This window comes from Periophthalmus magnuspinnatus, chromosome 5 (genome assembly GCF_009829125.3).
Source record: "Periophthalmus magnuspinnatus isolate fPerMag1 chromosome 5, fPerMag1.2.pri, whole genome shotgun sequence".
NCBI lineage: Eukaryota > Metazoa > Chordata > Actinopteri > Gobiiformes > Gobiidae > Periophthalmus > Periophthalmus magnuspinnatus.
In genome coordinates, this window is record NC_047130.1 from 19049017 (window position 1) to 19075315 (window position 26299).

At 40.5% G+C, this 26299-nt stretch overlaps 1 protein-coding gene across 2 annotated transcripts in view; it reads right to left on the reverse strand.

The window, feature by feature from the left end:
- Positions 1-4820: 4820 nt before the first annotated feature.
- Positions 4821-26299, reverse strand: part of rassf5 (Ras association domain family member 5) — a 67483-nt gene continuing 46004 nt past the window's right edge. For both annotated transcript variants that reach the window (XM_033966551.2, XM_033966552.2), the window contains 4 exons: positions 12969-13079; positions 11499-11823; positions 11253-11368; positions 4821-9924 (listed from right to left, as the gene is read on the reverse strand). In XM_033966551.2, coding sequence (XP_033822442.2) covers positions 9778-9924; positions 11253-11368; positions 11499-11823; positions 12969-13079 — 699 coding nt within the window. In that variant the 3' untranslated portion in view covers positions 4821-9777. The remainder of the gene's footprint in view (positions 9925-11252; positions 11369-11498; positions 11824-12968; positions 13080-26299) is intronic.

Below are 26299 nucleotides of genomic sequence, written 5' to 3' on the forward strand. Positions count from 1 at the left end.
TTTCAGCGGGTCTCAAACAATAGTAAAAAATACTTCTACTTTTCAGTCCTGCTCAAAAATGTAGTGCAGTAGAAAGTAGAGATACTGCTCTCAAATGTAGTGAAGTAAAAGTAAAAAGTATCCACTGTTAAATGTACTTAAGTAGAATTTTAGGTATCTGCACTTTACTTAAATACAATACTTTACTACTTTTACTTTGTTACGTTCCACCACTCATCACCGCTCATGTAAATCAGTTTATAATCTGAGAGCACAGTTTTAAAATTAACAATATATTCCCGTTTTTACTGTTGTCAGGTGTCAGACTGATCAAAAATAGGAACATCTGGGACATTTCTTGAATAAAACTGGGACAAATCAACGGCTTTGGATAAATCTGTTGGGACTAGGCCTGGGACGATATTGAAATTTTGTGTGACGATTCTCATGGCCAAAATAATTGCAATTAAAGATTATATCACGATAAAGATTAAAGTTGTTATTGATATGAATAATTATAACTTTAACAGAGAATATTATGGATGAGCAGGGCGTCGACTGAAATTTGGAGGCCCGGGGCAATTATCCTCACATGGCCCCCCTGTAATGCAAATTAATAGGAAAAGGGTGCAATTCTGGGCCCCTAAGACCCTGGGGCCCCGCACAACAGACCATTCTGTCCCCCCTGCTGACTCCCCTGTGGATAAGTCGTTTTTTTCTGTACATTCTGGTGATATAATGGCGATTATCTTTGTTGGCGATTATCACGTTTATATAAAATGTCCCAACACGATTATTGTCAATTATTTTTATCACAGTGAATGATATTATTGTTTATTGTCTCATCTCTAGCTGGGACAGGGGACACAGAGCTCATAACTGGGATTGTTCTGGGTAAATAGGGACATCTGGTTACCCTTGGCAACCGTCCACCAGAAAAGTTTAATGTGAAAATGCTGTAGCCTAATCAATACGGATCTATTGGCTCGAGTCCTTATCTGAGCAGGACATTATAAGTATCTCCATTAAAGTGCGCATGACAGGTCTTCATATTTTTAAATTTTTATTTGGTTTGGTGGGGTAGTACCAGTATTAAATATTTATCACACTTTTAGATCAGTGAAGTGGCAGTTTGCGGAAAAAAGTTGAGAAGAAGAGGACAAAAATACAGGAAGTAGAGCTGAGTTTAAAATGGAGCTGTACCTACTGCGTTAATGTGTTTTAGTAAAGTGAGCGCTCTAACCTGTCATGTGAACTTTAAACAGCAGAATCAGCTCTCATGCTTTAGTGTATTTGATCACTGAGTCCTGGTCCAGCTGGGATCGTAATCGGACCTGTATGGACCTGGTACAAGGCCGGGGGGGGGTATATTTAGACCGTAGGACAGACAGAGGCATGAGAGCAGCACCGCGGCTAAATACAAGTGCTGATCTGAGGCCGGCTAAAGTTAGCTTCAACTCCGAGGTGAGAAGTGAGTCCCGCCATATTTGCTCCCATAAATAAGACTCTGGCACAGATCCGGCAGCAGCAATTTACACCCGCTGGCCTCTGCTGGACCTGGCCCAGGGAGGAGAGGCCAAGAGCGCATTACTTTACCGCAATATTCTAGTAATTAATGGTGTAATATGTAACTTTTCTGGCACAGGGTCTGTCACCTGCTCGTCTCTTGAAAAAGATATTGATTTGTCTGGAATGGAATTAACGAATGTGTTTTTCATTAATTCAGATTTTATTCAATCACAGGCGTTTTATGGAAAAAATACTTAGTTTATTGAAGGTGTCTGCTTGTTTCCATGGAGATTGGGATGTTTTATGCCATGTTGTGGAACATTCCAGACATAACAACATCTCCACGTGAGTTTTTAGGTTGTAAAGGTGCACTGTGTAACTTTTCTTCATGGAGATTGCACAGCATAGCATTAAACTGATCGAACTCCATGGAGACCAGCAGAGGCCGTCAGGTCAATACAGGCCAGATCTGTGGTGTAAATCTTTAAAACAAGAGTAAAAGAACTGCAAAAAAAAAAAAAAACAAAAAAAAAAAAAAAAAACAACAAATTTCTGACTGATTATAATCATTAAAGGTGTACTATGTAACTTTTCTAACATGTAGTCCATCACCTGCTTGCACACATAGAGATGTTATTGCCTTTCCTAAATGTTCCACACTATGGCATTAAACTTATCTGCCTTGCATTTATTAAACTGCAGATGTTTTTATTATTGAAATGCAATCCTTAAAAAACATTAATTCTTTCTGTGAGCGGGGTCACCTCTCCACAGATCTGACTTGTAACTTGTCCAGATGTCATGACCTGCTTGTTTCCATGGAAGTTTAATATTGTACTGTGGAACATTCCAGGCTGAAAATATCCAGTTGATTCTAGTGAAGGTGTGTGGAGTTTAAAAACACAGTGGAGCACTTCCTGTATTACCACTTGATGACATCACAAGGTGGAACAGAGTGTTTTCTGTTTTGAAGGAAGAATTCAGCATAAATATGCAGGGTTTGTGTGTTAAACATGTGTGAATGAAACAAAACACAACTCCAGGTCTGTTTGTGATGAGGAAACAACATTATAACAGATCAGAAAATAGTTTAACATTTCAGTATCAGGTCAATGTCCTCTGGGGCAGTGTTTCTTTCAGTTGTTCTACAGACACTGACACATGGACTTTATGAGGGAATGTGTCGACTCTCATAATATTATTGTTGACTCACCTCTTCTGTGTAAAAGCTCTGAACACGTGTCGTCTGGGCTGTTGTTATTCAGGACAAGGATGCAAACTTCTGCTTTACGCAACTTAATTCAGGTCATGCAGGATGATGAGCGAGTGTGCTGCCATCTGCTGGACACATTCTGTAAATACAGCCCTGATAACACTTGAGTAATGGTTCTGAGAAGATTTAAAGGAAAGATGTTGACTGCTCAAAGTCCAAAGTTAAGTTTTACAATAGATTTTAAACATGTTTTGTTTTATTCTAAATGTTAGCTGCGATTGTGGCGATAGTTTTGAAAGTACAACAGTGCAAAGTAGATCAGGAAACTGCACTGAGAAGGAATTATGCAAGTTTTTAGAAAGAACATCACAATCTCCATGGAGACAAGAGGGTGCACTCCACCAGTATTAAGGCTTTTTTTGATAAAAATGCATGCAGTGGAATAAATAAATCATAAAAGCATTTATACTACTCTGGAACATCTAAGGCAAAGCAATAACAACAACCCTCCACCAGAAAAGTTACATAGTGCACCTTTAATGAGACTATGATGTATTGGGTGTATTGTAGTAGCAGTTTGCACTAACAGAAGCTGCATTAATAAGGGATTTTCAAGATGTAACTGAAGTAATTAGTCACTGTAGACAATTATTAAAGAGGAAGATGGATTTTTGAGAATAGTAATTGTATTTGCAGAAGTAGCAATTAGTCATGGCAAATTATAAGGATGCAGTTGCAGTATATTCCAACACAATATGGTTGGTGTGATCACGATACCGATTTCAACACCAAGGTGATAATAATAAAAAACAAAACAAAACAAAAAAAACGCTCTTTCTTTAGGCAATAGAAAGTGGTTTTCAACATTAAAGGCTCAATGTTACACTATTTTCTGATCTATGTTATAATGTTGTTTCCTCATCACAAACAGACCTGGAGTTGTGTTTTGTTTCATTCACACATGTTTAACACATAAACTCAAGATATTTAGGCTGAGTTCTTCCTTCAAACAGAAAACACTCTGTTCTACCTTGTGATGTAATGGGGTAATACAGGAAGTGCTCCGCTGTGTTTTGAGACTCCACACACCGATGTGTGAATGAAGCAAAACACAACTCCAAGTATGTTTTTAAGGATGTAACAGCATTATAACATGGCTAAAAGCTCACAAGAATCCATTTTGTGTAATATAGGACCTTTAAATGGTAGTACAGTTGTCCCTCACTATATCACGGTTCACCATTCAACCACACCTATGTGCAATACTCAAGTCACTTTACGGAGATGTTACATTAGAGTCTATTTTTAGTTTAGTTTTAAGTCTATTTTTAACATTATTTTAAGCTATTTATCTATTATCTTGTTTTATTGCATGTACCATTTTCCTTCTGTTCTTTAACTGTGCGGTGCAATACCCCCACTGTGGGACTAATAAAGGCATATCTTATCTTATCTTCCGCGGTCTCACTGTTTCATGGATTTTTCTTAGTGCAATTTTGCATCTTTTTTTTCCAGTGTATAAACGTGCATTGTGTTCTGTGGCTGCGGGACTGTAGACCATTGTCCATCAGTCTCCTCCGTGCCGTGTCTCCTGTGCAGTACAGAATGTGTTCAGACAAATTTACATAAATGTTGGATCACAGTGTGACTCTGAAGTGCTGTGTGTTTGCAAGTTTTCTCCCCGACAAAACCCACAATGTCGATGAAACGTTCTGAACGTTTGAACTTTGAGAGAGTTTAAACAAGAGAGAAATGTGAGAAAATGTTAATGCCTGTGTGTGTCACTGTTTCCCTATTGTGCGTTTTTAGAACGTAACCCCCGTGATAAACCAGAGACCACTGTACTTTCTTTTCTGTTCCCATGTGGCCTCATATCTGTGTAATCCCTCAGTGGTCCATGAGTGTACACTACTCTATGTGTCTTATACTTGTTCTGATACAGTTCAGGATCATTCTAAAGCTTCAGGAAAGGTTCATTTCTGTCCTGTTAATGTGACTTTTTAGTATCGATACCTGCTCAAATGAGTCTCATTTCGATACAAGTTTTAGTACCGATTAGCATCTGATTTTTGATTCTTTTGACATCCCTATGGTAAACAAAAAAATCTCTTCACACACATAAAGGGATGACATTTTATTTCAGCTCAATTCTCTGTACACGTCGTATATTTTACACAACTCTTTCAAAATAAAAGCACAGACCTCCGTGTCCTTTTGTCCCACACGGAAGGAGGACAGGAATAAATAAATACGTGCGTTTGTCCACATCCTCGCCGTGACGACACAGAGGACCAATCAGGACGAAATAAATAAAACAAAAATAAAACCCCAAACAGCAGATACACAGGGTCCAGTCGGAAACACAGGGCTCAGAAAACAAGGCACTGCAGCAGGAACAGCCGTGGGACGTGGGACATGGGACGTGGGACATGGGACATGTGCTTATGGACTACACAGACAGTATCAACTATTCTAAACAGGGATTTCTCATAGACTTTGACTCAAACGTTAAAGCTGCATGGTGGGATTTTTTACCGTAAAGGGTCTGCCGCTTGCTTGTCTCCGTGTAGATGTTATCGCTTTGCCTAGAATGTTCCACAGCATCGCACTTAACTTAACCAGTGTAAGTCATGGGTCAGATCTGTGGAGAGGTGAGGTGTTTTTGAGCAGTGAAAGCAGGCAAAGGAATAACATCGCCATGGAGACAAAACGTTATATAGGAAACCAGCCTAGGTCAAAAAGTTACACAGTGCACTTAAAATATCATTTCCCTCATACTAAAGCGTGCTCCATTACACTTTTTATTTATTTTTTTATTTTTTTACAATTCCAAGGACACAAGTATGGTTTAGATATTTTTTAAATTCTCTGTGTATTTAAGACCATAGACTGTATAAAAAAGTGGACTAAGTGAGCGTGACGTTCAGGGTCAGAAGGAGAATAGAATATGAAATTATCCATAGAAAAGAAAGGTATTATTTTAGACCAAACCATAAATTAAAAAATCAAATAATCAGATTCAAACTTTCAGCTCTCAAATGAGAACAGCTAAAATAATTTGTCCTGATTCTCACTGACATTACCATGACGTTAAACATTTTGAGTATTATTTAGTTACTATAGTAAAAATGTGGAACAATTTGAGCCGAAGTCGATGTGAAAAACTGTCATGCCATTTTTCAGGGCCACACAAACTCAAATTTATAGTTCAACTCCTGCATAAACCATAAACGAGGAGCCGAATCGAGGGCAATTATAAACCGTGACATATGTGCGTTATGGGGGTAAAGCAGGACTCAGCTCAACCATAAGGGGCAGATCTATTTTACTTAAGACACAAACTCATTGGTGAGTCGCAGATTTTTTAAAAAGAAATAACTAAGAAATCTGTTGTGCCGCAACTGTGCAAATATAAACCAGAACAACACGTCTTTATATATACGATCTTTAGACTTTTCATAACCTCCGTAATATAAACTCAATGGGCATTTTATCAGGCACATCTTAAATCCATGAAGGAATCCACCACCAGTTTTCCATAGAACTGATAATCCACGGCAGCCTTATTTGATTCAGACTAAACCAGGACTGAACCAGGACTGAACCAGGACTAAACCAGGACTAAACTAGGACTGAACCAGGATTGAACTAGGCCTGAACCAGTATTAAAACTTAACTAGCGCTTAACCATAATTTAACCAAGAATAAATCAGGACTAACCAGGTCTAAACCAGAACGAAACAAGTCCACAACTAAACCAGGATTAAACTCAACTAGGACTGAACCCGAACTAAACTCAGACTAAACCCGGACTAAACTAAACTAGGACTGAACCATAACTTAACCAAGAATTAACCATGGCCTAGATCCAGACTAAACCTAGACTAAACCCAGGCTAAACCCGAACTAAACCTGGATTAAACCTAGACTAAACCCAGGCTAAACCCAAACTAAACCTGGATTAATCCTAGACTAAACCTGGACTAAACCCTGGCTAAACCCAAACTAAACCTGGATTAAACCTAGACTAAACCCGAACTAACCTGGATTAAACCTAGACTAAACCCAGACTAAACCCAGGCTAAACCCAAACTAAACCTGGATTAAACCTAGACTAAACCCAGACTAAACCCAGACTAAACCCGAACTAAACCCGAACTAACCTGGATTAAACCAAGACTAAACCCAGGCTAAACTAGGACTGCACCATAATTTAACCAAAAATTAACCAGGGCCTAAACCCAGACTAAACCTGGACTAAATCTGAACTAAATGAGGATAAATCCAGGATCAAACCAAGACTCTGTGGTGGTAGCAGTTTCAACACTAGTTCTAACCTCGTGTGCCTGATAAAGTGTCCAGTGATCCCTCTAAACTTTGGTGCAAAATCCCTTAACATTCAAACCTGCCTTCTCGTGGTTACAGTTCATGTAAAGTGTTCAATTTGATTTTATTTTGAAATGCATGCGACGTAACAGAAATAATAATGTTTTCCTATAAAAATTGCAGTTACTATCGCATGCCTGGGAGCCTGAATATTTTAAACATCTCTCTTATTTTGAAAAGCAAAGGAAAAAAAAGCTAATTTGTGAATGAGAACAGTGGAAGAGAAACCTCTTTCCTCTTTCATGTTGTTCCCTGAGAAAAATAAAAAGTACAATTCTTCTTATATCATTTAATATGAAGCATTATGGACTGAGGGCTATTCCATAAAACACCGACAGGGGGCGCCTCGGTGGCTCAACTATAGTGGCACAAATACCAAGTGCTTTTGGTCAATTTATTTACCCCATCTGTAAAATGTAATGTAACTATACTTAGTGCAAAAACAGAACTCAAAGTCGTTTTTTGAGTAGTTTTAAAGTTTGTTAGTTTACAGATTGTTAGGCGTGTTTTCAAATATTTCTCTTTTTTTCATACTTTAAGCCAAATTATTAGAAAAGGCTTAAGAATCTTGTAGGTCAGTGGTTTCTGTGAGCTTTCCACCCCATTCCAAGTAGCTACGCAATGGACTTAGCAGTAGCATAACACTAAAAATCTAACTAATTTCACACAAACCTACTATTATAAATGTGTTCTTTAGGTGCAGAGTTTTCTATGTGTAACTGTACTTTATCCAGGGCTTATCTATGCTGTTACTTCGACTCAACAGGCTCTGTGCACAAAAGCAACCTCACTGTTAGCGTCACTACTTCCTGTGCAATTTTATCTCTGATTTTTATACCGAATTACGCTAAATTACGAAAAAATATTTACCGATGAGGCAGTGGACAGGGAGCTGCGCATGAATGTCACTGTCAACATATTAAAACTACACAAATAAAATGAATACTTAACCGGAGAAGTGAAGAAGAGGGACGTTTGTTTCTCGATGCTAACGCTAATGCTAATTTTGAGACATAATAAGTATTAAACAACACCACAAACTGAAGTATTCTACATTTTAACATAACTAGTTAGTCTTTGTTTTAATTAATTAGAATTTTAATAGGTTGTTTCTTTTATGTTTTCTGATTTTACTAACAGTGAGCTAGCTAGCGTGCTGCCGTGCCTATTTCTTGTGACTGCTAACCGCTTCGTAGAGTAAAAGTAGCTCTCTAATCTTAAAATATCTCTGGAATATGAATGTCTTTGAGTGACGTTTTAGCAAAAATTGAATAAAATAATATAAATCCGAAATCCCGTAATAACTACTCAAACCAAGATGGGTATTCTGAGCTGACGTCGGTTTAAATAAAGCACAGTTTAGTTTATTTACACTTTTACAGACCTACTTTTACGAAACAGCCCTCTGATAACACATATAAACCTCACCCTTTGCATGACTCATTTCTACTGAACTCATGTGATGTGAATATGAAAAAAATGATTGTCCTTCGGTCCCAAAACGTTGCAAAAGTTAACCATGCTTCTCTCTAATAGCACTATGCATACAGTAAGTAACACTTTGCAGTAGCAGCAGCGGCAAAAACAGCAGAAGAAACCAGCTCCGTGACGACGCCATTTTACAAGTCCAGATTGTACGGGTCCATTTACACAAAGATCCCAGCTCCTCCTCTTCCTTTTTTTCCATCCTATCCCAGTCTGTTCATGGAGGGACACTGCAAAAATCTCATCTTTACATTTGTTAAGAAACCTGAATGCAGAATATAGTCTTAGAGCAATTTTGAGTTTAGATTTTCCGATATGAGGATCATTTGCCACTCGCTTGTTTCCACGGAGATGCTATTTCCTATTGCTATTGCCTGGAATAGTGTTGTCATAATACTAAAATCAGTTTTCGATACTAAGGAATAGACTTGATACTCGATACCAATTCAGATACGGTGATGATAATTAAAAAATAAAGCTGACTATTTCGCGGATTTCGTATATTTCGGGTTATTTTTAGAAAACAACCCCCGCGATAAACGAGGGACAACTGTACTTCATTTCTGTCCTGTTGATGTGACTTTTTTAGTATCGATACTTGCTCAAATGAGTATCTAGTATCTGATTTTCGATACTTTTGACAACCCTAGTCAGGAATGTTCCGCAGTATGGCATTAAACATATCTATAAGAAGACAAGCCGATGGCAAATAGCGGGTCAGATCTAGGAGACAGTCTAACTTAAATTTTTTCAATTAAAAAAATGTTTCAATTGTCAATTTTTATTTATTTTTATTTTTTTTTACCTGTAATTGAAAAAATTAAGCAATGACAGATAATGCCATACTGTGGAACATTCAGCACAATAATATAACAAGCAGGTGGCAGGTGCAATTTTCTTATTCCATAAAAAAATAGGGTTTAAACAAGAGATGAATGTATTTATGACAGTCACAAATTAAAATTTGAATAAAAAATGTAATTAAATATAATATTAAATTTTTAAAAAGCTAATATGCTGAATTCAAATGATTTAACAAATGTACGTTTTCATTTTCGCAGTGTGATTTAAAATATGGTTCAAACAGGGCCTGAGAAAAGTGTCGCTCAGAATAGAACCAGTGGGTAAAGAGAGGAGCGATGCCATTGGTCGCTGCGTTCCCTGGGTTCGAGAGGTCGTAAGGTCAAAGGGTGAAGGGGCAGGGGTCAGTGGGCCTCGTGCCGTTGTAGCGCCTCCTGTAGTTTCTTTCGGTAAACGGCGTATTTCTGCTCCACGACCCGCACGCGCTCCGACTCTTCCTTTTCCAGAATTCCCAGAAAGTTTTGGAGCTCGGGGACAGAGAAGGCGTGCCACTGGGAAGAGAGGATAAAAAGAACACACGGACAAATACGTTACTCAATATGAAGGAGTTAAAGCTGTACTACGTGACATTTCTTGACGAGAGCGAGCAGCAGGTTTTTGTCTATGGAGATGCTATTGTTTTGTCAGGAATGTTCCAGTATGTCCAGTCCATTATGTCCAGTATGGCATTACGAACATAATTACGTATCTGTATCCATGGAGACAAGTAGATGGCAAAAACAGGCAAAGTTACAGGTCAGCTCTGTGGAGATGAGCTCCCCCTCAGAGTTTATCAAGGTAAATATGCAAAATGAAATAAATCCTGAATAGATAAATTTAACGACATACGGTGCAATATTCCTGCCAAAGAAATACCTCCCTATCTCCATGGAAACGAGCAGATGGTGTATCCTCCGCCAGAAGTTGTATTATGCATTTTGGGGGCTTATTTTTGGGAGCTTGGCTATTCCTGGCAGTTCCTGGGAGTAACTTAATTTAATTATTGTGTTAGGAGCATAAAGCGGTTTTATCATTCTTAAAGCACATATGTTTTCTATGTTATAATGTTGTTTCCTCATCACAAACAGACCTGGAGTTGTGTTTTGTTTCATTCGCACATGTTTAACACACAAACCTGCATATTTAGGCTGAGTTCTTCTCTCAAACTGAAAACACTGTTCCACCTTGTGATGTCATGTGGTGATACAGGAAGTGCTCCACTGTGTTTTGACACTCCATACACCTTCACTAGAATCGTTTGGATATTTTCAGACTTGGAATTGTGAATATCTACTGAACAAAAGATAAAAGGTAGCAGTTAACCTGTAAACTGCCACTTCATGACATCACAAGGTGGAATAGAGCATTTTGAGCTTTGGAGATGTTACAGACTAATAATAAAGAGTTACTCAAACATGTGTGAATGAAACAAAACATAACTCCAGGTCTGTTTTGAGGAAGTAACAGCATTATAACATGGCCTAAAGGTCACAATTTCACGAGTCCATTTTGGTAAATATAGGACATTTAAACATACCCATAATGAAACTACCTCAATTTCAGTTTTTGCTGGGTTTCAGATGATGTCAAAACATTGTATAGGCTATGGGGGCAGCTAAAAAGAATATTGTCAAAATGCAGATTTGTGTTGTACTACAGTGAGTTCTTGGGTTTAATCACTGATAGAAATGATCAAGTTCAACATTTGTGAATTTACCTTTTGAATATTTCATGGTAAAATTCAATGTAATCAATAGGGAAATCTGGCTCTTGCGCCCCCAGCTGGGAGTATGACGTCATCACATTCTAGTATCTAAACAGTGTTCTCTGGAGCCCTCACCTCCACCTCTCCGGTCTCGTTCTCCTTCAGGACAAAGCTGAGTGTCTCTGTGTCTGGACCCGCGATCAGCCTCAACAGCAGGGGGCGCTCCCACAGAGCCAGCTTCTGGAATAGATCTGGAAACAGCAGTACAACAATATGCAATCACTTCAGCTGATATGTATTAGTTAATAAAAAATGTTGAGGCCAAATTTGTGAGCTGTATAATTCTAAACTACATTGACATCATGACTCTTGTGTCCTCACCTTGCCCGTCTCTGTGCGTCTGCCTGTAGAGGGCGAACTTGCACGGGTTGTCCAGGACGGTGAGCATCTTGAGCAGTCCCTGGATGACCTCTCGTGTGGTGTGGAGGGAGCTGATGTGGAGCTGTTTAACGCAGTCACACGGCAGGTAGAACGAAGTCCGCTTCTCCGTCCCCGGACAAGGAGACGACTCTGTGTTTCCGTCAGAGCAGAGCCGAGCGTTCTGATTGGCCGTCTGTCCATCGGGGGCGGGCCGATCCTGGACGGTGACGGGTCGACTCAGCCTCAAGTGGACTTTGATGAAACCGCTGTAGGAGCCGTCTGGAGACTAGAGAGAAGGGAAAGTAAGATGGTATTATGCAAAATTGACTTTTTACCATGTTTTAATGTTGTTCCCTTATCTAAAAAATCATCCATGCACGTTTGAGTAATCTCACAGTCTCTCCTGAGCACGATTCGAACCCTCCTTATGGTTAGCAGTACTAGCTCAGCCCACAAGTCTAACCCATGCGCCGACAAAGCAAATTTTGACAAAAGCAGTAACATGTAATAGGTAACACGCTAATCTAAACATGTTATGTGTTAAAGCTGACTTTTTTAAACCTTTTCACCATGTTATAGTCATTCCCCTTCACCATTTACTCACCCGAAGTTGCATTTGGACTGATTCCTGCATGTTTGAGCAATCTTTAAGTGCTTATTTTCAAGACGATTTTGCTGATCAACCCCCGTTTTCACCGTCCATTTATTTTTTAAATCGGTGATATATGCAGGATTTGGCAGCATCGCGTAGATATTTTGTTGCAAATTTAAAAAATTTGCTATCTGCAGCTATCCATAGGAAGCTCTGACAGCTACATGGCGCTTTGTTGTGATGACGTTTACTGCGACGTCAGCTCCCATTGGGCACTGCAGTTTTTTAGCGTGGAAGTCAGCAGTGATTTTATTTTAAGTTGTTTTAGATGAATATTGTGATTTAAAATGTGCAAATTATAACATAATGATCCACGGGTGTCCTAAATTATAGTTATACAGCAGAGAGCAAACAGTTACGCCACAGTGTAATACTCCCTCTTACAAAACTAACTTTTTAACTTGTTACTATGGCAAAACTTTGTCAACATTTTCTGGCATTGGATGCATTTGATTCGTGCCCACTCAATCCAAACTTATGTAAGGCACTTTACAAATCACAAAGGCTGCAGCGATGGATAGAAATGTCGCTGTAAAGAACCATATTTACTATTTTTTTAATATAAAAGTAAACCCTGTTGTTTCTACCTTTACATGGTTCATGGATTTACAACATTAGACTCTTGTATGAGTTAGTAGTTCATAATTCAGTCTTCCCTTTGCCCATTTTGTGAGCATTTTGCGTTGATGGGGAAGACCCAGACACGGGGAGAAACACGCAAACACAGAAAGACCCATTTTCCCTTCATGTTTGACCTTTAAAGACACAGAGACACTCACCAGTTTCATCCCAGTCTCGGACACATGTGAGTTGTACTCTTCTATCCTCTGCCGCACCTCCTCCTGTGACAGGTCCTTGGTTCCTCCTTCCTCTTCCTCTTTCGTTTCAGCCTGAAAAATAAACACACAGACATTTAAAATACTGCACTTACGCTTCATGCTATCACCAGCAGAGGGCAGTGTATCAAACAACTCTGCACCTGTCTTGTAAGATGTGTATGGAAAGACAAGTGTTTTTTACAATGGTCCAGTGTGCAATAATAACACCATAGAGTCGCAATGGTGGAAAAAAACTGCATATGGGTTAAAACTAAATTTAAAAATGCCCAAATTTTTCATTTTATCTACCCCCAAGATAGATAATAATAGTGGAAAAACAGACTATTGTGACTAAATCAGACCTCTATATAAGTATAAAACATTTAATCAAACATAAATGCAGAAGAACCAAGTCCGTCACTATAAAAACACCTCTTATTCATTTCTTTATCTAAAAAACTGTACTAAAAATGTCTTAAAATGTGTGCATGTGAATACTAGCCAAGGGTTCATGAGCACTAAGAACAAGTTAGACAGATTTAAGTCGCTACAAACAAACATCTTAAGTATATATTGTATTTAAACCTGTGTGAGCCTTTCTTCTGTACACTGGTGTGAGCCGCAGGTCATGTGACAGTGTTAATGACATCAGACAGCAGAGGTCATGTGACGCACAGTTCAAACCTCAGGCCCAAACACCAGCTGGAGTCTGTCAAGCTCACTGCACGACCTCAACACGCCAAAGACGACTGCTCGCTCATACAAAACATAACCTTAGCATGTTTTGAGTATGAGCTTAGCAACGCTGTCAATCAAATCTGTTGCTAACGCCAGCTGGAGTGACCTCAGGGAAAAGAAGGCACCTGATTTGTCTGTTATTAATGTTCATGTGTTGATTTACTGACACAATGGCAAAATAAAAATACCAGAATCAGGTTTTCAGTTTTCAGTTTTCAGAGTTGATGAAGACGTCCGCCCATGCTCACTTCCTATTTGGAGCGGGGTGGCTAGCAGGTTAACTACGTGCATTTATATATACGGTCTATGTAAACACTTCACAAATTAATCCTTAACAATATCCCAGAACTGACACCACAAACAGAGCACGGATTCTCACATTTTACCCTCACAAAGTAACACTCGTCTTCCTCCCTGGTTCTGTTTGGGTTTTTCGTGTCTTTGGATTTGGAACGGACGTGACTATTGTCCCCGAGCTTAAACGTTCAGGAGCACTTTCTCTCTGTGGTATGTCAAACAGGGAGGGCCCCATAGAAACTCATAAATACAGGAAGCTCTCCAGTAAACTGCAGTACTTAGAGTTTCGGTCATCTCTGAACACTGAATGGGCAGTAAAAGACTCGGTTACATAAGTGGGACTACGGTCGGCATATATGTCAATTGGCTTTACGATTAAAAATGCAATTATGTTACGGCACATTTCTTTTGGTTCACGTAAAAGTATCTGAATGGTTCGTGGGATACTCCAACAAATATCAGTATATACTTGTAGGAGTATCCCAGTAACCATTTTTTTTTACAGGACAAATTTCAACCTTTTCTTTAAAACACATGGCGATATAAAAAAAATAATAAATTAAAAACATGCTAATTATAATGGTAGTAATTAGTATTTGTCCTTTATTACCTCCACAACCTTCAAAATATTTCTGAATCTCCCACAATGCACTGGGTCAGGAGCGCATGTGCTGAGTGAGTATATTTGTGTGTGACTTTGGGAGTCCCGGTGTAAACGACCCGTCCCGTGTTCCCCTGCACTCTCCCACTGCCCCACATTCTGCCTCTCACTGGAGAAGGGCTATTGTGGCTGCTGCATCCCTCTGCACTATAAATAACTCACTCAACTCCGGGTTGCTAAGGCTGGCTCAGCAACGCTCTTTCATCACAGATATGTCCTCGCTTCCTCTTCTTCTCTCCTCCCTCCTTCTTACGGCTCCTTGATTCCTTTCCTTCTCTCCTCTCGCCTTCTTACAGCTCCTTGCTTCCTCTTCTTCTTACAGCTCCTTGCTTCCTCTTCTTCTTACAGCTCCTTGATTCCTCTCCTTCTCTCCTCCCTCATTCTTACAGCTCCTCGTTTCCTCTCCTTCTCTCCTCCCTCCTTATGGCTCCTTGATTCCCTTCCTTCTCTCCACTCGCCTTCTTACAGCTCCTTGCTTCCTCTTCTTCTTACAGCTCCTCGCTTCCTCTCCTTCTCTCCTCCCTCATTCTTACAGCTCCTTGATTCCCCTTCTTCTTATAGCTTCTCACTTCCTCTCCTTCTCTCCTCTCTCCTTCCTACAGCTCCTCGCTTCCTGTCCTTCTCTCCTCCCTCCTTCTTACAGCTCCTTGATTCCGCTTCTTCTTATAGCTCCTCACTTCCTCTCCTTCTCTCCTCTCTCCTTCCTACAGCTCCTCGCTTCCTCTCCTTCTCTCCTCCCTCCTTCTTAGAGCTTCTTGATTCCGCTTCTTCTTATAGCTCCTCACTTCCTCTCCTTCTCTCCTCTCTCCTTCTTACAGCTCCTCGCTTCCTCTCCTTCTCTCCTCTCGCCTTCATATAGGTCCTTGATTCCTTTTCTTCTCTCCTCCCTCCTTCCTATTTCCTTGCTTCCTCTCCTCTTGCCTCTCTCCTTCTTACAGCTCCTTGATTCCTTTCGTTCTCTCTTCTCTCCTTCTTATAGCTCCTTGATTCCTCCCCTTCCCTCTTTCCTCCTCCGTAGTTCCTTGCTTCCTCTCCTTCTCTCCTCCCTCCTTCTTATAACTGCTTGAATCCTTCCCCTCTCTCTCCTTCTCTCTCTTTCTCTCCCCTTCTTATAGATCTGTGATTACTTCCCTTCTCTCCTCCCTCTTCCCTAGTTTCTTGCTTCCTCTCCTTCTCTCCTAAGAAGGAGGGATCCTTCTTATAGCTACTTGATTCCATTCTTTCTCTCCTCCCTCCTTCCTAGTTTCTTGCTTCCTCCACGTCTCTCCTCTCTCCTTCTTATAGCTCCTTGATTCATTGCCTTCTCTCATTTTCCTAGATCCTCATTTCCTTTCCTCTTTCTTTTTCCTCTAGATCAGGGGTGTCAAACACATTTTCACTGAGGGCCACATCAGTAAAATGGCTGCTCTCAAACTTGTTAATTAACTGTTTCTGTATTTATTGCTTATTCAAGTTACAAATATTACATATGCATTTGCTTAGATGTAAAAATATGGCTGTGTAACTGGGTATTTCCTGATAAAATGACATTTTAAGACCATTATGCCTTTTAATTTACCGTCGAGGGCCACATAAAATGACGTGGAGGGCCGCATTTGGCATTGAGGGCCTTGAGTTTGACACATACGCTCTAGATCCTTATTCCTCTCCTTCTCTCTTCCCTCTTTATGGCTCACCACTTCCTTTCCTTTTCTCCTCCTCTCTTAGCTCCATCTCTTCCTCCCTCCTTCTTTTAGCTCCTAGATTCCTCCCCTTCTCTCCTCCCTCCTTCTTATAGCTCCTTGATTTCTTTTCTTCTCTCCTTTCCCTAGGTCCTCATTTCCTTTGCTCCTTCCTTTTTCCTCCTTTGGCTTATTCCTCTACTTTTCTCTCAATAAACATATTCAGCATATTACAAATTTTATTGCTCAAAATGTTGATGATTCAGATTGTGAGTGGGGTTGCCCCTCCACAGATCTGGCCAGTAATGTCACATAAACATATTTAATGCCATTCTGTGGAACATCTCTATGAGGTTCAATCTAAATACTTGCTACAAAAAACACACAATCTTTCAGTCTCATTCTAAAGCCAGTCTCACATATTGATACTTGTCATCAACATCACGGGGGTCAAGCTAACTGGAGGCACGGCACTGTCTGAAGCTCTGTTACTCAAACTAGTCTTTAATCTGAGCTATGTTTTAACACAATAGGACTATAAAGAACGTACATGGCTGAACCACAACAGGCGAGTTAAACACGTTCCTCTCAATAACATTACAGTCCCAAGCTAGCTAGCACTAGCCAACAGTTTTTCAGTTAGACGCTCTCACATTTGTATTAAAAATCAAACTCTTAAACAGGGCTGTGAACACTCGCCTCGATCACAGGCTCCTGAAAATGTGTTGTTTAAATCCATTTTGCGTTTTGTCTGTTTTTGCTAACGTGTGCATTGTGTCACCACGGTAACCGCTGAACATTCCACCACAGACACACATGCGACTGCAAAGTATCAATTATCATACCACTCTATGGACTCCTCGCCATACGCTTATAGCATTCACACATTCACTCAGATCAGTGCGTACAAGCCTCCTCTCCTCGCCCCTAGCTTCCTTTCCTCCTCTCCTCCCTCATCCTTTCATCCTCTATCCTCCTGTTCTCCTCCCTCACATCCCTCTCCATCTCATCCCATCTCATGATTCAAGCTCCACTGTTGGACTTTGTCTCGTTGTGATTTTGTGGTTCGGGACGTTTCCGTTTGGGCCAGGCCTGTGTGCAGAGATAGGGCAGAAACGCTATCAGCTCCACTCAGTGTAACTCACTTCCTCTCCTCCGACAACAACTACGGCAACAGCACAGTGCTTCTGATGAAGAAATGTCAAGGCAGCGCTGCAAATATATCGCTAATATTTGTTTAGAATTACACAATGAGGAATAAAAGTGATGCCAAAACATTCATAAGACAACAGGAGAGTGGGGTTTAGTGTTAGGGGTTGAAAATGTAGATGTTGTGACCTGGTTTATGGTTAATATCACTGTAATATCACCGTGATGGGGAGTGTTTGACCACTGATCCAAAGGTTGCCGGTTCGAATCCCGCTCTTGACATAAACATTGCTGGTTGAGCGGTTACATACACTGACCCACAGGTTGGCGGTGCGATTCCAGCTCCCACAGATGAATGCTGCTGCTGTGTCCTTGGGTAAGACACTTAACCCACCTCACCCCCAGTGTCTGCGTACACTCCTGTATGAATATGTGTGTGAATGGGTACTGCGCCTATCCACATGAAACAAAAACTGGCACAAAGTTCTATGTCTTTTTCTTCAGCACAAACTTGATTTAGAGTCAAAAGCATGAATTAATTCTTATAAAAGTATGGATAAGATTAAGACATAACATTAACATTACCAGATAACATTTGTGTATTTACGAATATCTAAACCACATGTGTCAAACTCAAGGCACGTGGATCAGATGTGACCCGCCATGTCATTTTATGTGGCCCGCGACAAGGTAAATTAAAAGGTCTGACTGTCTTAAAATATCAGTTTATCAGGAGATACAGTTACACAGCCATTTTGTTTCATATCTATGCAAATCCATAAGCAATATTTGTAACTTGGATAAGTTATAAATACAGAAACAGTTAATTAACAAGATTTAAAAGTAGTTGCATTTATTATTATTATTACATTCGGTTACATTTATTTACATTTATATTGTCTTAAAGTTACATCTGGCCCTTTGAGAGCAAACATTTTGTTGATGTGACACCCCTGACCTAAACAGTATCATATTTGTGAGAAATATATCCCTCTCTGTTAGTTTTTATTTTGTTCATGTTTTGTGATACTTCGATGGATTGGCATTGATCAAAAAAATGATTGATCTTTACCCAAATTAAATTCGACCTAAACCTTGGCTATAATTTCAATAGTCCAGTGAGGTTCATCTGGTCTTTCGATATATATATATATTTTATAGATTCTTTTTTCAGACCAAGGTTTAGTTTGTTTAGTGCAAATATCACAGGGACAGAGGACAATAAACATCGACTTTAAACCGGGACGAGGGGGCCTTTTTACTCTCACACACTTGGGATACAGTCCTGAAGAAGTCGAACTGCAGATGGCGCTAGTGACAAGTCCAAACTGTCGAGGATGGAAACAAACTAAACCTTGGTCTTGAAAAAAAGAATCTATATTTATAATTTTAAGACTGAGAAAAGAAAAGTAGCACGTTTGACATTTGTGAGGAGGTGGAGAGTAAACCTGCACCATATGAAACCGTGCGTCGCTTTAAAGCCCAGATGCTTCTGTAGAACACACACATGTGCCTTCACTAAATATAATGACCCTAATCAAGTTTCACACTGAGCTGTCCACAGAGCATGAAGAATCCATTTCCACTCACTCTATGTAATTTACACAGGACACAGCGGGAATTACACGCTACCATCAGCCAAAACACAGAGCTAACCCAGCGACGGCATCAGCCACTCTGCTCAACGTTACGGTTTTACACAGCTAATATTTGTGACCAGTCATGCGTTAGCGAACTGGTACTATCAAATTTAAACAACAATTTCTTACACTGGCTGATTTATTCTCAAGTCATCCACATCAGTGAGAATTAGCATAGATTTAAAAGGTCCTATATCACACAAAATTGACTCTTGTGAGGTTTAAGTCATGTTATAATGTTGTTACATCATCAAAAACAGACCTGGAGTTGTGTTTTGTTTAGGTATCTGTTTTTACTTTACTTAAGTACATTTTAAACTGGATACTTTTTACTTCAGTACAGTTGAGAGCAGGTGTCTGTACTTTCTACTCCACTATACTTTTACATCTTACATTTGTATTATTGTGTGAAACCTGCTGTAAAGGCTGAGGGTTTATTTTTAACATGTTCATAGTCTGAGCAAACAAAAATATACAAATATAAACAGCGTGAAAAAGCGACTGATTCAATTGTTTCTGTTGAACAAAATTCAGCACAAATCTGTATCAAAATCACTATTAGATCTCAAAATCTGCACCAAATACTTTTACTTTTTACTCTTTAAGTACATTTTTAATACTTTTACTTTTTTTCATGTGATACTTTAGCTTTTTAGTTGTTGTTTTTTTTTGCTCCAGTATCTGTAAAGAGGAGGGAGAGGAGGAGGAGAAGGAAGAGGAGGAGGAAGAAGAGGAGGAAGAGGAGGAGGAAGAGGTGGAGAAAGATAAGGAGGAGGAGGAGGAAGAAGAGAAGGAAGAGGAGTGAGGAGGAGAAGGAAGAGGAGGAGGAGGAAGAAGAGGAGGAGAAGGTGGAGGAGAAAGAGGAGAAGGAGAAAGAGGAGGAGGAAGAGAAGGAGGAGGAAGAGGAGGATGAGGAGGAAGAAGAGGAGGAGGAGGAGGAAAAAGAGGAGGAAGAGGATGAGGAGGAAGAAGAGGAGGAAGAGAAGGAGGAGGAAGAAGCGGATGAGGAGGAAGAAGAGGAGGAGGAGGAGAAAGAGGAGGAAGAGAAGGAGGAGGAAGAGGAGGAAGAGGAGGAGGAGTAAAGCCGTATAAATAGAAACACTCAGGTTAAGAGCTGGGCCTCTTCAGAGTGTAAGTGCCACATGGGGTCAGGCAGTTTGTACTTCACAGTTTACACTATAAAACGCTGGTAAATCCATAAAAAAAACAAGTATGACTTTACCAGCTTGGCAACATGGAAAGTTCAACAGTATGGCATTATTTATCTCAATGACGACAAGCAGGTAACACCACCGAGCCAAGGCAAGGGGCAGATCTGTGGAGAGGCGACCTCGCTCGACTCCAAGCAATGATGCAAATTTTAAATGTTTTGACGATGAAAACACTGATCTGTACCTGTAACCGAGGTGAGTATAATGCCTTACTGTGGAACATTCCAGACAAAACAACGTGACACAAGCAGGTGGAGGATGATCAGCCAGAGAGGTCACGAAGTGCAGCTTTAAGTGCTAAGTTGAGTCATTCATATAACATGACTTAAAGCTCACAAGAGTCAGTTTTGTGTAATATAGGACCTTTAAACTAAACTGTACTAGCTCCTTAGTTTCGTAAATGCCTTTTACATTCAAAGACTGAAGTGCTCAAGGACATATTGGCAGAACTGTCTCCTCTGTTTACTACTGAGTGAGGAAAAGCCCTCTACTTAAGTGGGACAAAACGCTGACAATGCACTGTGGACACGGGCCACTTTACTACATACAGTAACTATGGCAACAAAAACACAACTGCTAATAATGGAAGAGTTTTTGAAATATTCATATCATCTCTCGAGACTAAACCAGGATTAAACCAGGACTAAACCAGGATTAAACCAGGACTAAACCAGGATTAAACCAGGACTAAACCAGGATTAAACCAGGATTAAACCAGGACTAAACCAGGATTAAACCAGGACTAAACCAGGACTAAACCAGAGCTAAATCAGGACTAAATCAGAGCTAAACCAGGACTAAACCAGGACTAAACCAGGACTAAACCAGGATTAAACCAGGACTAAACCAGGATTAAACCAGGACTAAACCAGGATTAAACCAGGACTAAACCAGGATTAAACCAGGACTAAACCAGGACTAAACCAGAGCTAAATCAGGACTAAATCAGAGCTAAACCAGGACTAAACCAGGACTAAACCAGGACTAAACCAGGATTAAACCAGGACTAAACCAGGATTAAACCAGGACTAAACCAGGACTAAACCAGAGCTAAATCAGGACTAAATCAGAGCTAAACTAGGACTAAACCAGGACTAAACCAGGATTAAACCAGGACTAAACCAGGATTAAACCAGGACTAAACCAGGATTAAACCAGGACTAAACCAGAGCTAAATCAGGACTAAATCAGAGCTAAACCAGGACTAAACCAGGACTAAACCAGGACTAAACCAGGATTAAACCAGGACTAAACCAGGATTAAACCAGGACTAAACCAGGACTAAACCAGGACTAAACCAGAGCTAAATCAGGACTAAATCAGAGCTAAACTAGGACTAAACCAGGACTAAACCAGGATTAAACCAGGACTAAACCAGGATTAAACCAGGACTAAACCAGGACTAAACCAGAGCTAAACCAGGACTAAACCAGGACTAAACCAGGATTAAACCAGGACTAAACCAGGATTAAACCAGGACTAAACCAGGACTAAACCAGAGCTAAATCAGGACTAAATCAGAGGTAAACCAGGACTAAACCAGGATTAAACCAGGACTAAACCAGGATTAAACCAGGACTAAACCAGAGCTAAATCAAGACTAAATCAGAGCTAAACCAGGACTAAACCTAGACTAAACCAGAGCTAAATCAGGACTAAATCAGAGCTAAACCAGGACTAAACCTGGGCTAAACCAGGACTAAACCAGGTCTAAACCAGGTCTAAACCAGAATTAAACCAGGACTAAACCAGGTCCAAGCCAGGTCTAAACCAGGACTAAACCAGGACTAAAACAGGACTAAACCAGGTCTAAACCAGAACTAAACCAGGACTAAACCAGGTCCAAGCCAGGTCTAAACCAGGACTAAAACAGGACTAAACCAGGACTAAACCAGAGCTAAATCAGGACTAAATCAGAGCTAAACCAGGACTAAACCAGGACTAAACCAGGACTAAACCAGGATTAAACCAGGACTAAACCAGGATTAAACCAGGACTAAACCAGGACTAAACCAGGACTAAACCAGGACTAAATCAGAGCTAAACTAGGACTAAACCAGGACTAAACCAGGATTAAACCAGGACTAAACCAGGATTAAACCAGGACTAAACCAGGACTAAACCAGAGCTAAACCAGGACTAAACCAGGACTAAACCAGGATTAAACCAGGACTAAACCAGGATTAAACCAGGACTAAACCAGGACTAAACCAGAGCTAAATCAGGACTAAATCAGAGGTAAACCAGGACTAAACCAGGATTAAACCAGGACTAAACCAGGATTAAACCAGGACTAAACCAGAGCTAAATCAAGACTAAATCAGAGCTAAACCAGGACTAAACCTAGACTAAACCAGAGCTAAATCAGGACTAAATCAGAGCTAAACCAGGACTAAACCTGGGCTAAACCAGGACTTAAACCAGGACTACACTAGAGCTGAACCAAGACTAAACCAGGATTACACCAGGACAACATCAGGGCTACAACAGAACTAAAGCAAAACCAAAGCAGATCTACAACAGGACCAATCCAGGACTGAAGAAGCTTTAAACCAGCTCTAAACCAGGATTAGACCAAGATCAAACGAGAACTAAACCAGGCCTAAACCAGGACGTTCTTCTCCAGTTGGGGCTGTAGTTCAAACATGTTTTAAAGCAGCAGAACAGATGATAAAGCGTCCAGTTCATATCTGGTCCCATCAGTTTGGAGTCTCCCTGTCGTAGTAAAGGCGAGACGGGGGGAGACGAGATAACCCATTTTCCACTGAACCAGCGTTTCGTGGAAGGAACCAGACGTCAATAATTCAGATCCTGAGTAAAGACACCGAGGACACGAGCAGATGAGCTAATGAAACACAGTCTGAATGGGGACTTCCTACTGTATATAGTTACAGAATACTGCATACCTGAACGAAAATGCATTTTATAAAGTATTTTCCGTTACATGGGCCAATAAGTGTACTGCGTTGTTTGTTGTTTGCTAACTGCTTTGTTTGTCAGGCATTAACTTATGTCTAATTAGAGAAGGAAAAAATACACGCCAATGTTAATCTCACTAATACACAATTTACAAAATAAGTTAATTCTGAACTACCAAAAGAAAAAGTAACTGGGTGCTCAAAGCTAGTATTCAGAATGTGTATGTTCGGTGCATGTGTTCTTCTTACTGTTATCACTACTATCTGCAATTTGTATTAAAATAAATGAAAAAACGTTTAGTTTAACTGAATTATTCTGGTACACTACGTCCTTGATAGAGCGTTTACTGTAGAACATCTCCAGTGTCGAGAAATGCCAAAAAATGCAAATCTGTGTCAAGCCAGATGCTCCTCATTATGGCAGTCATGGGATTATGTCAAGGCGAGGTGTGTTTATTCATGATTCTGATACCACGATGATCATAAAAAACACTCTTTCTTTAAACAACAGAGGGTGATTTTCAGCATTTCAGCATATCGGTTCAGGGAATGGGACTTTTTTTTAGTATCTATCTAGTTTCGATACTAGTTTTAGTAGAAAAAGCCAAAGTTAAATCTGTCAACTGGACAAAACACTGAAGGATGAAGATGTTTGGCTGCTCATCCAAGTCGCTTCTTCAGTTCTGGTCAGATCACTGGTGGACACTGTCTTATATTTATCTAAGGGAGGAGCTAACTACAGTGAAATTGTAAACAGCTATTGTCTTAATGCAACCTCCATTCAACCTTTAATGGTCCTACTGGCTCGCTCTACTGTTCTCTTTGTTCCCTTTGTTTGCTTTGGGTCTGAGGATAGAGTTATAGTAGCAATTAGTATCTGATTTTTAGTGCCTTGATCAGAGACACAACAGCAGCACATTGAGTAACAGGAAAAACCTCCAGCCCTTAGATTTGTAAGTCTCAACCAATGGATTATTCAAAATTACATAACAAAATATCAGCCCTATAAACCTTCATGTGTAAAGCCTCTATTAAAACAAATGTGTGAGACGGAGGGTGGATCTCCATGGAGACGAGCAGGCTGACAGATTTTATGGCCAAACAAAATGACTGTAATTGAATATACGAAAGAAAGATGGTTTTCATGTCACACTGTGGAACATTCCAGGCAAAGGAATAGCATTTTCATGAGACGAGCTAATGACAGACTTGAAAAATTACGTAATGTGTCTTTATGTTTTGTTGATTTTGAACGCGGGAATGAAGATGAAAGCATTTTGTAGGTGACCCGCTTTTACACTTTTTGAAGTAACACAGAAACACAGTTATGATGTGTGATGTGTGACTGAGGGCTTAGTTTTACAGAGCCGTGAATGAGAGCGCAGTTTCCATGGAAACAGGAGAGCGAGCTGCAGCAGAGACGGAGGAAAAGAAAAGAGAGGGGGAGAGAGAAGAGGGAGAAAGGTATAGGGAGAGTTAGGGAGAGAGAGAGGAGACAGGGAGGGAAGGAGACAAGAGGAAGAAAGGTAGAGGGAGAAAGAGAGGGAGAAAGGAAGAAAGAGGGAGAGAGAGGGAGAGAGAGGAGAGAGAGGAAAGGGGAGAAGAGGGAGAAAGGAAAGGGGAGAAGAGGGAGAAAGGTATAGGGAGAGTTAGGGAGAGAGAGAGGAGATAGGGAGGGAAGGAGACAAGGAAGAAAGGTAGAGGGAGAAAGAGAGGGAGAAAGGAAGAAAGAGGGAGAGAGCGGGAAGGAGAGAGAGAGAGGGGAGAGAGAGAGGGAAGGGGAGAAGAGGGAGAAAGGTATAGGGAGAGTTAGGGAGAGAAAGAGGAGATAGGGAGGGAAGGACAGAAGAGGAAGAAAGGTAGAGGGAGAAAGAGAGGGAGAAAGGAAGAAAGAGGGATGAGAGAGAGAGGGAAGGAGAAGGGAGGGGAGGGGAGGGAAGGAGAGAAGAGGGAGAAAGGTATAGGGGGAGTGAGGGAGAGAGAGAGGAGTGAGAGAGAAAGAGGAGATGGGGAAGAGAGATGAAAGACACAGAGAAGAGAGAGGGAGGGAAGGAGAGAAGAGGGAGAAAGAGAGAGAGGAAAGGAAGAGAGAGGGCATTAGAGAGAGAAGGGGAGAGCGGGAACGAGAAAGAGGGTGAAAGGCATAGGGCGAGTGAGGAAGAGAGAGAGGGAGAGGAAGGAGTGAGAGAACAAGAGAGAAAGAGGAGATGGGGCAGAGAGAGGGAGAGTAAGGGGAAGACAGAGAGACAGAGAGGAGAGGGAGGGAAAGAATGAAGAAGGAGAAAGAGAGATAGAAAGAGAGAGAAGGAACGAGAGAGAGGATTGTGAGAAATGGGAGAATGAGTAGGAGAGAGATGGAGAGAGAAGGAGAGAGAGGAAGAGAGAGAAAAGAGAGAGAGTCCATGTAAAGCTCATCACACAGGCCTACACTGTCTGAAGTGGAGCAAAAGTAACAGTGGAAACATCTCCCGCACATAGAACAGATCAGACAGTTAGTGAAACGTACAAAAACGAGAAGAAAAAAAAATCACCAGTTTTTTTGGCATTTTATAAAAAAAGACACAAGAGCCCAGTTTGAGGGTCACTGTAGTACCACACTGTAGCAGAAGTATAGGTCTAATTCTGTCACTGATCTTTACAAATGCTGGTATCTCATATCTGTCTCCGTATGGAAGGTTAATATGACTTTTTATTACAAATTCAACATCTGTTTAGCCCTGACACCCACACACACAAAAACCGGGACTAAACCAGGTCTAGAACACAACGTACTATACCGGGCTCACACCAGTACATTCGTGAATCTACCCATGTTGAGAAATACTAAAACAACATAAATGGCTGAGCGGACACAGCTACACAGTTTGAACCCGTCTCCTCTGTGAATCCTCTGTATAAGTGGCTTCTCCAGTGTCTCCGTGCCGTCTGAGCTCTGACTAATGAACACTGAAGAACTGGAGCGGACAGGAGCAGCTCAATGTTTCACACAGGACCATAGAGAGGTGAGACCGAGCTCC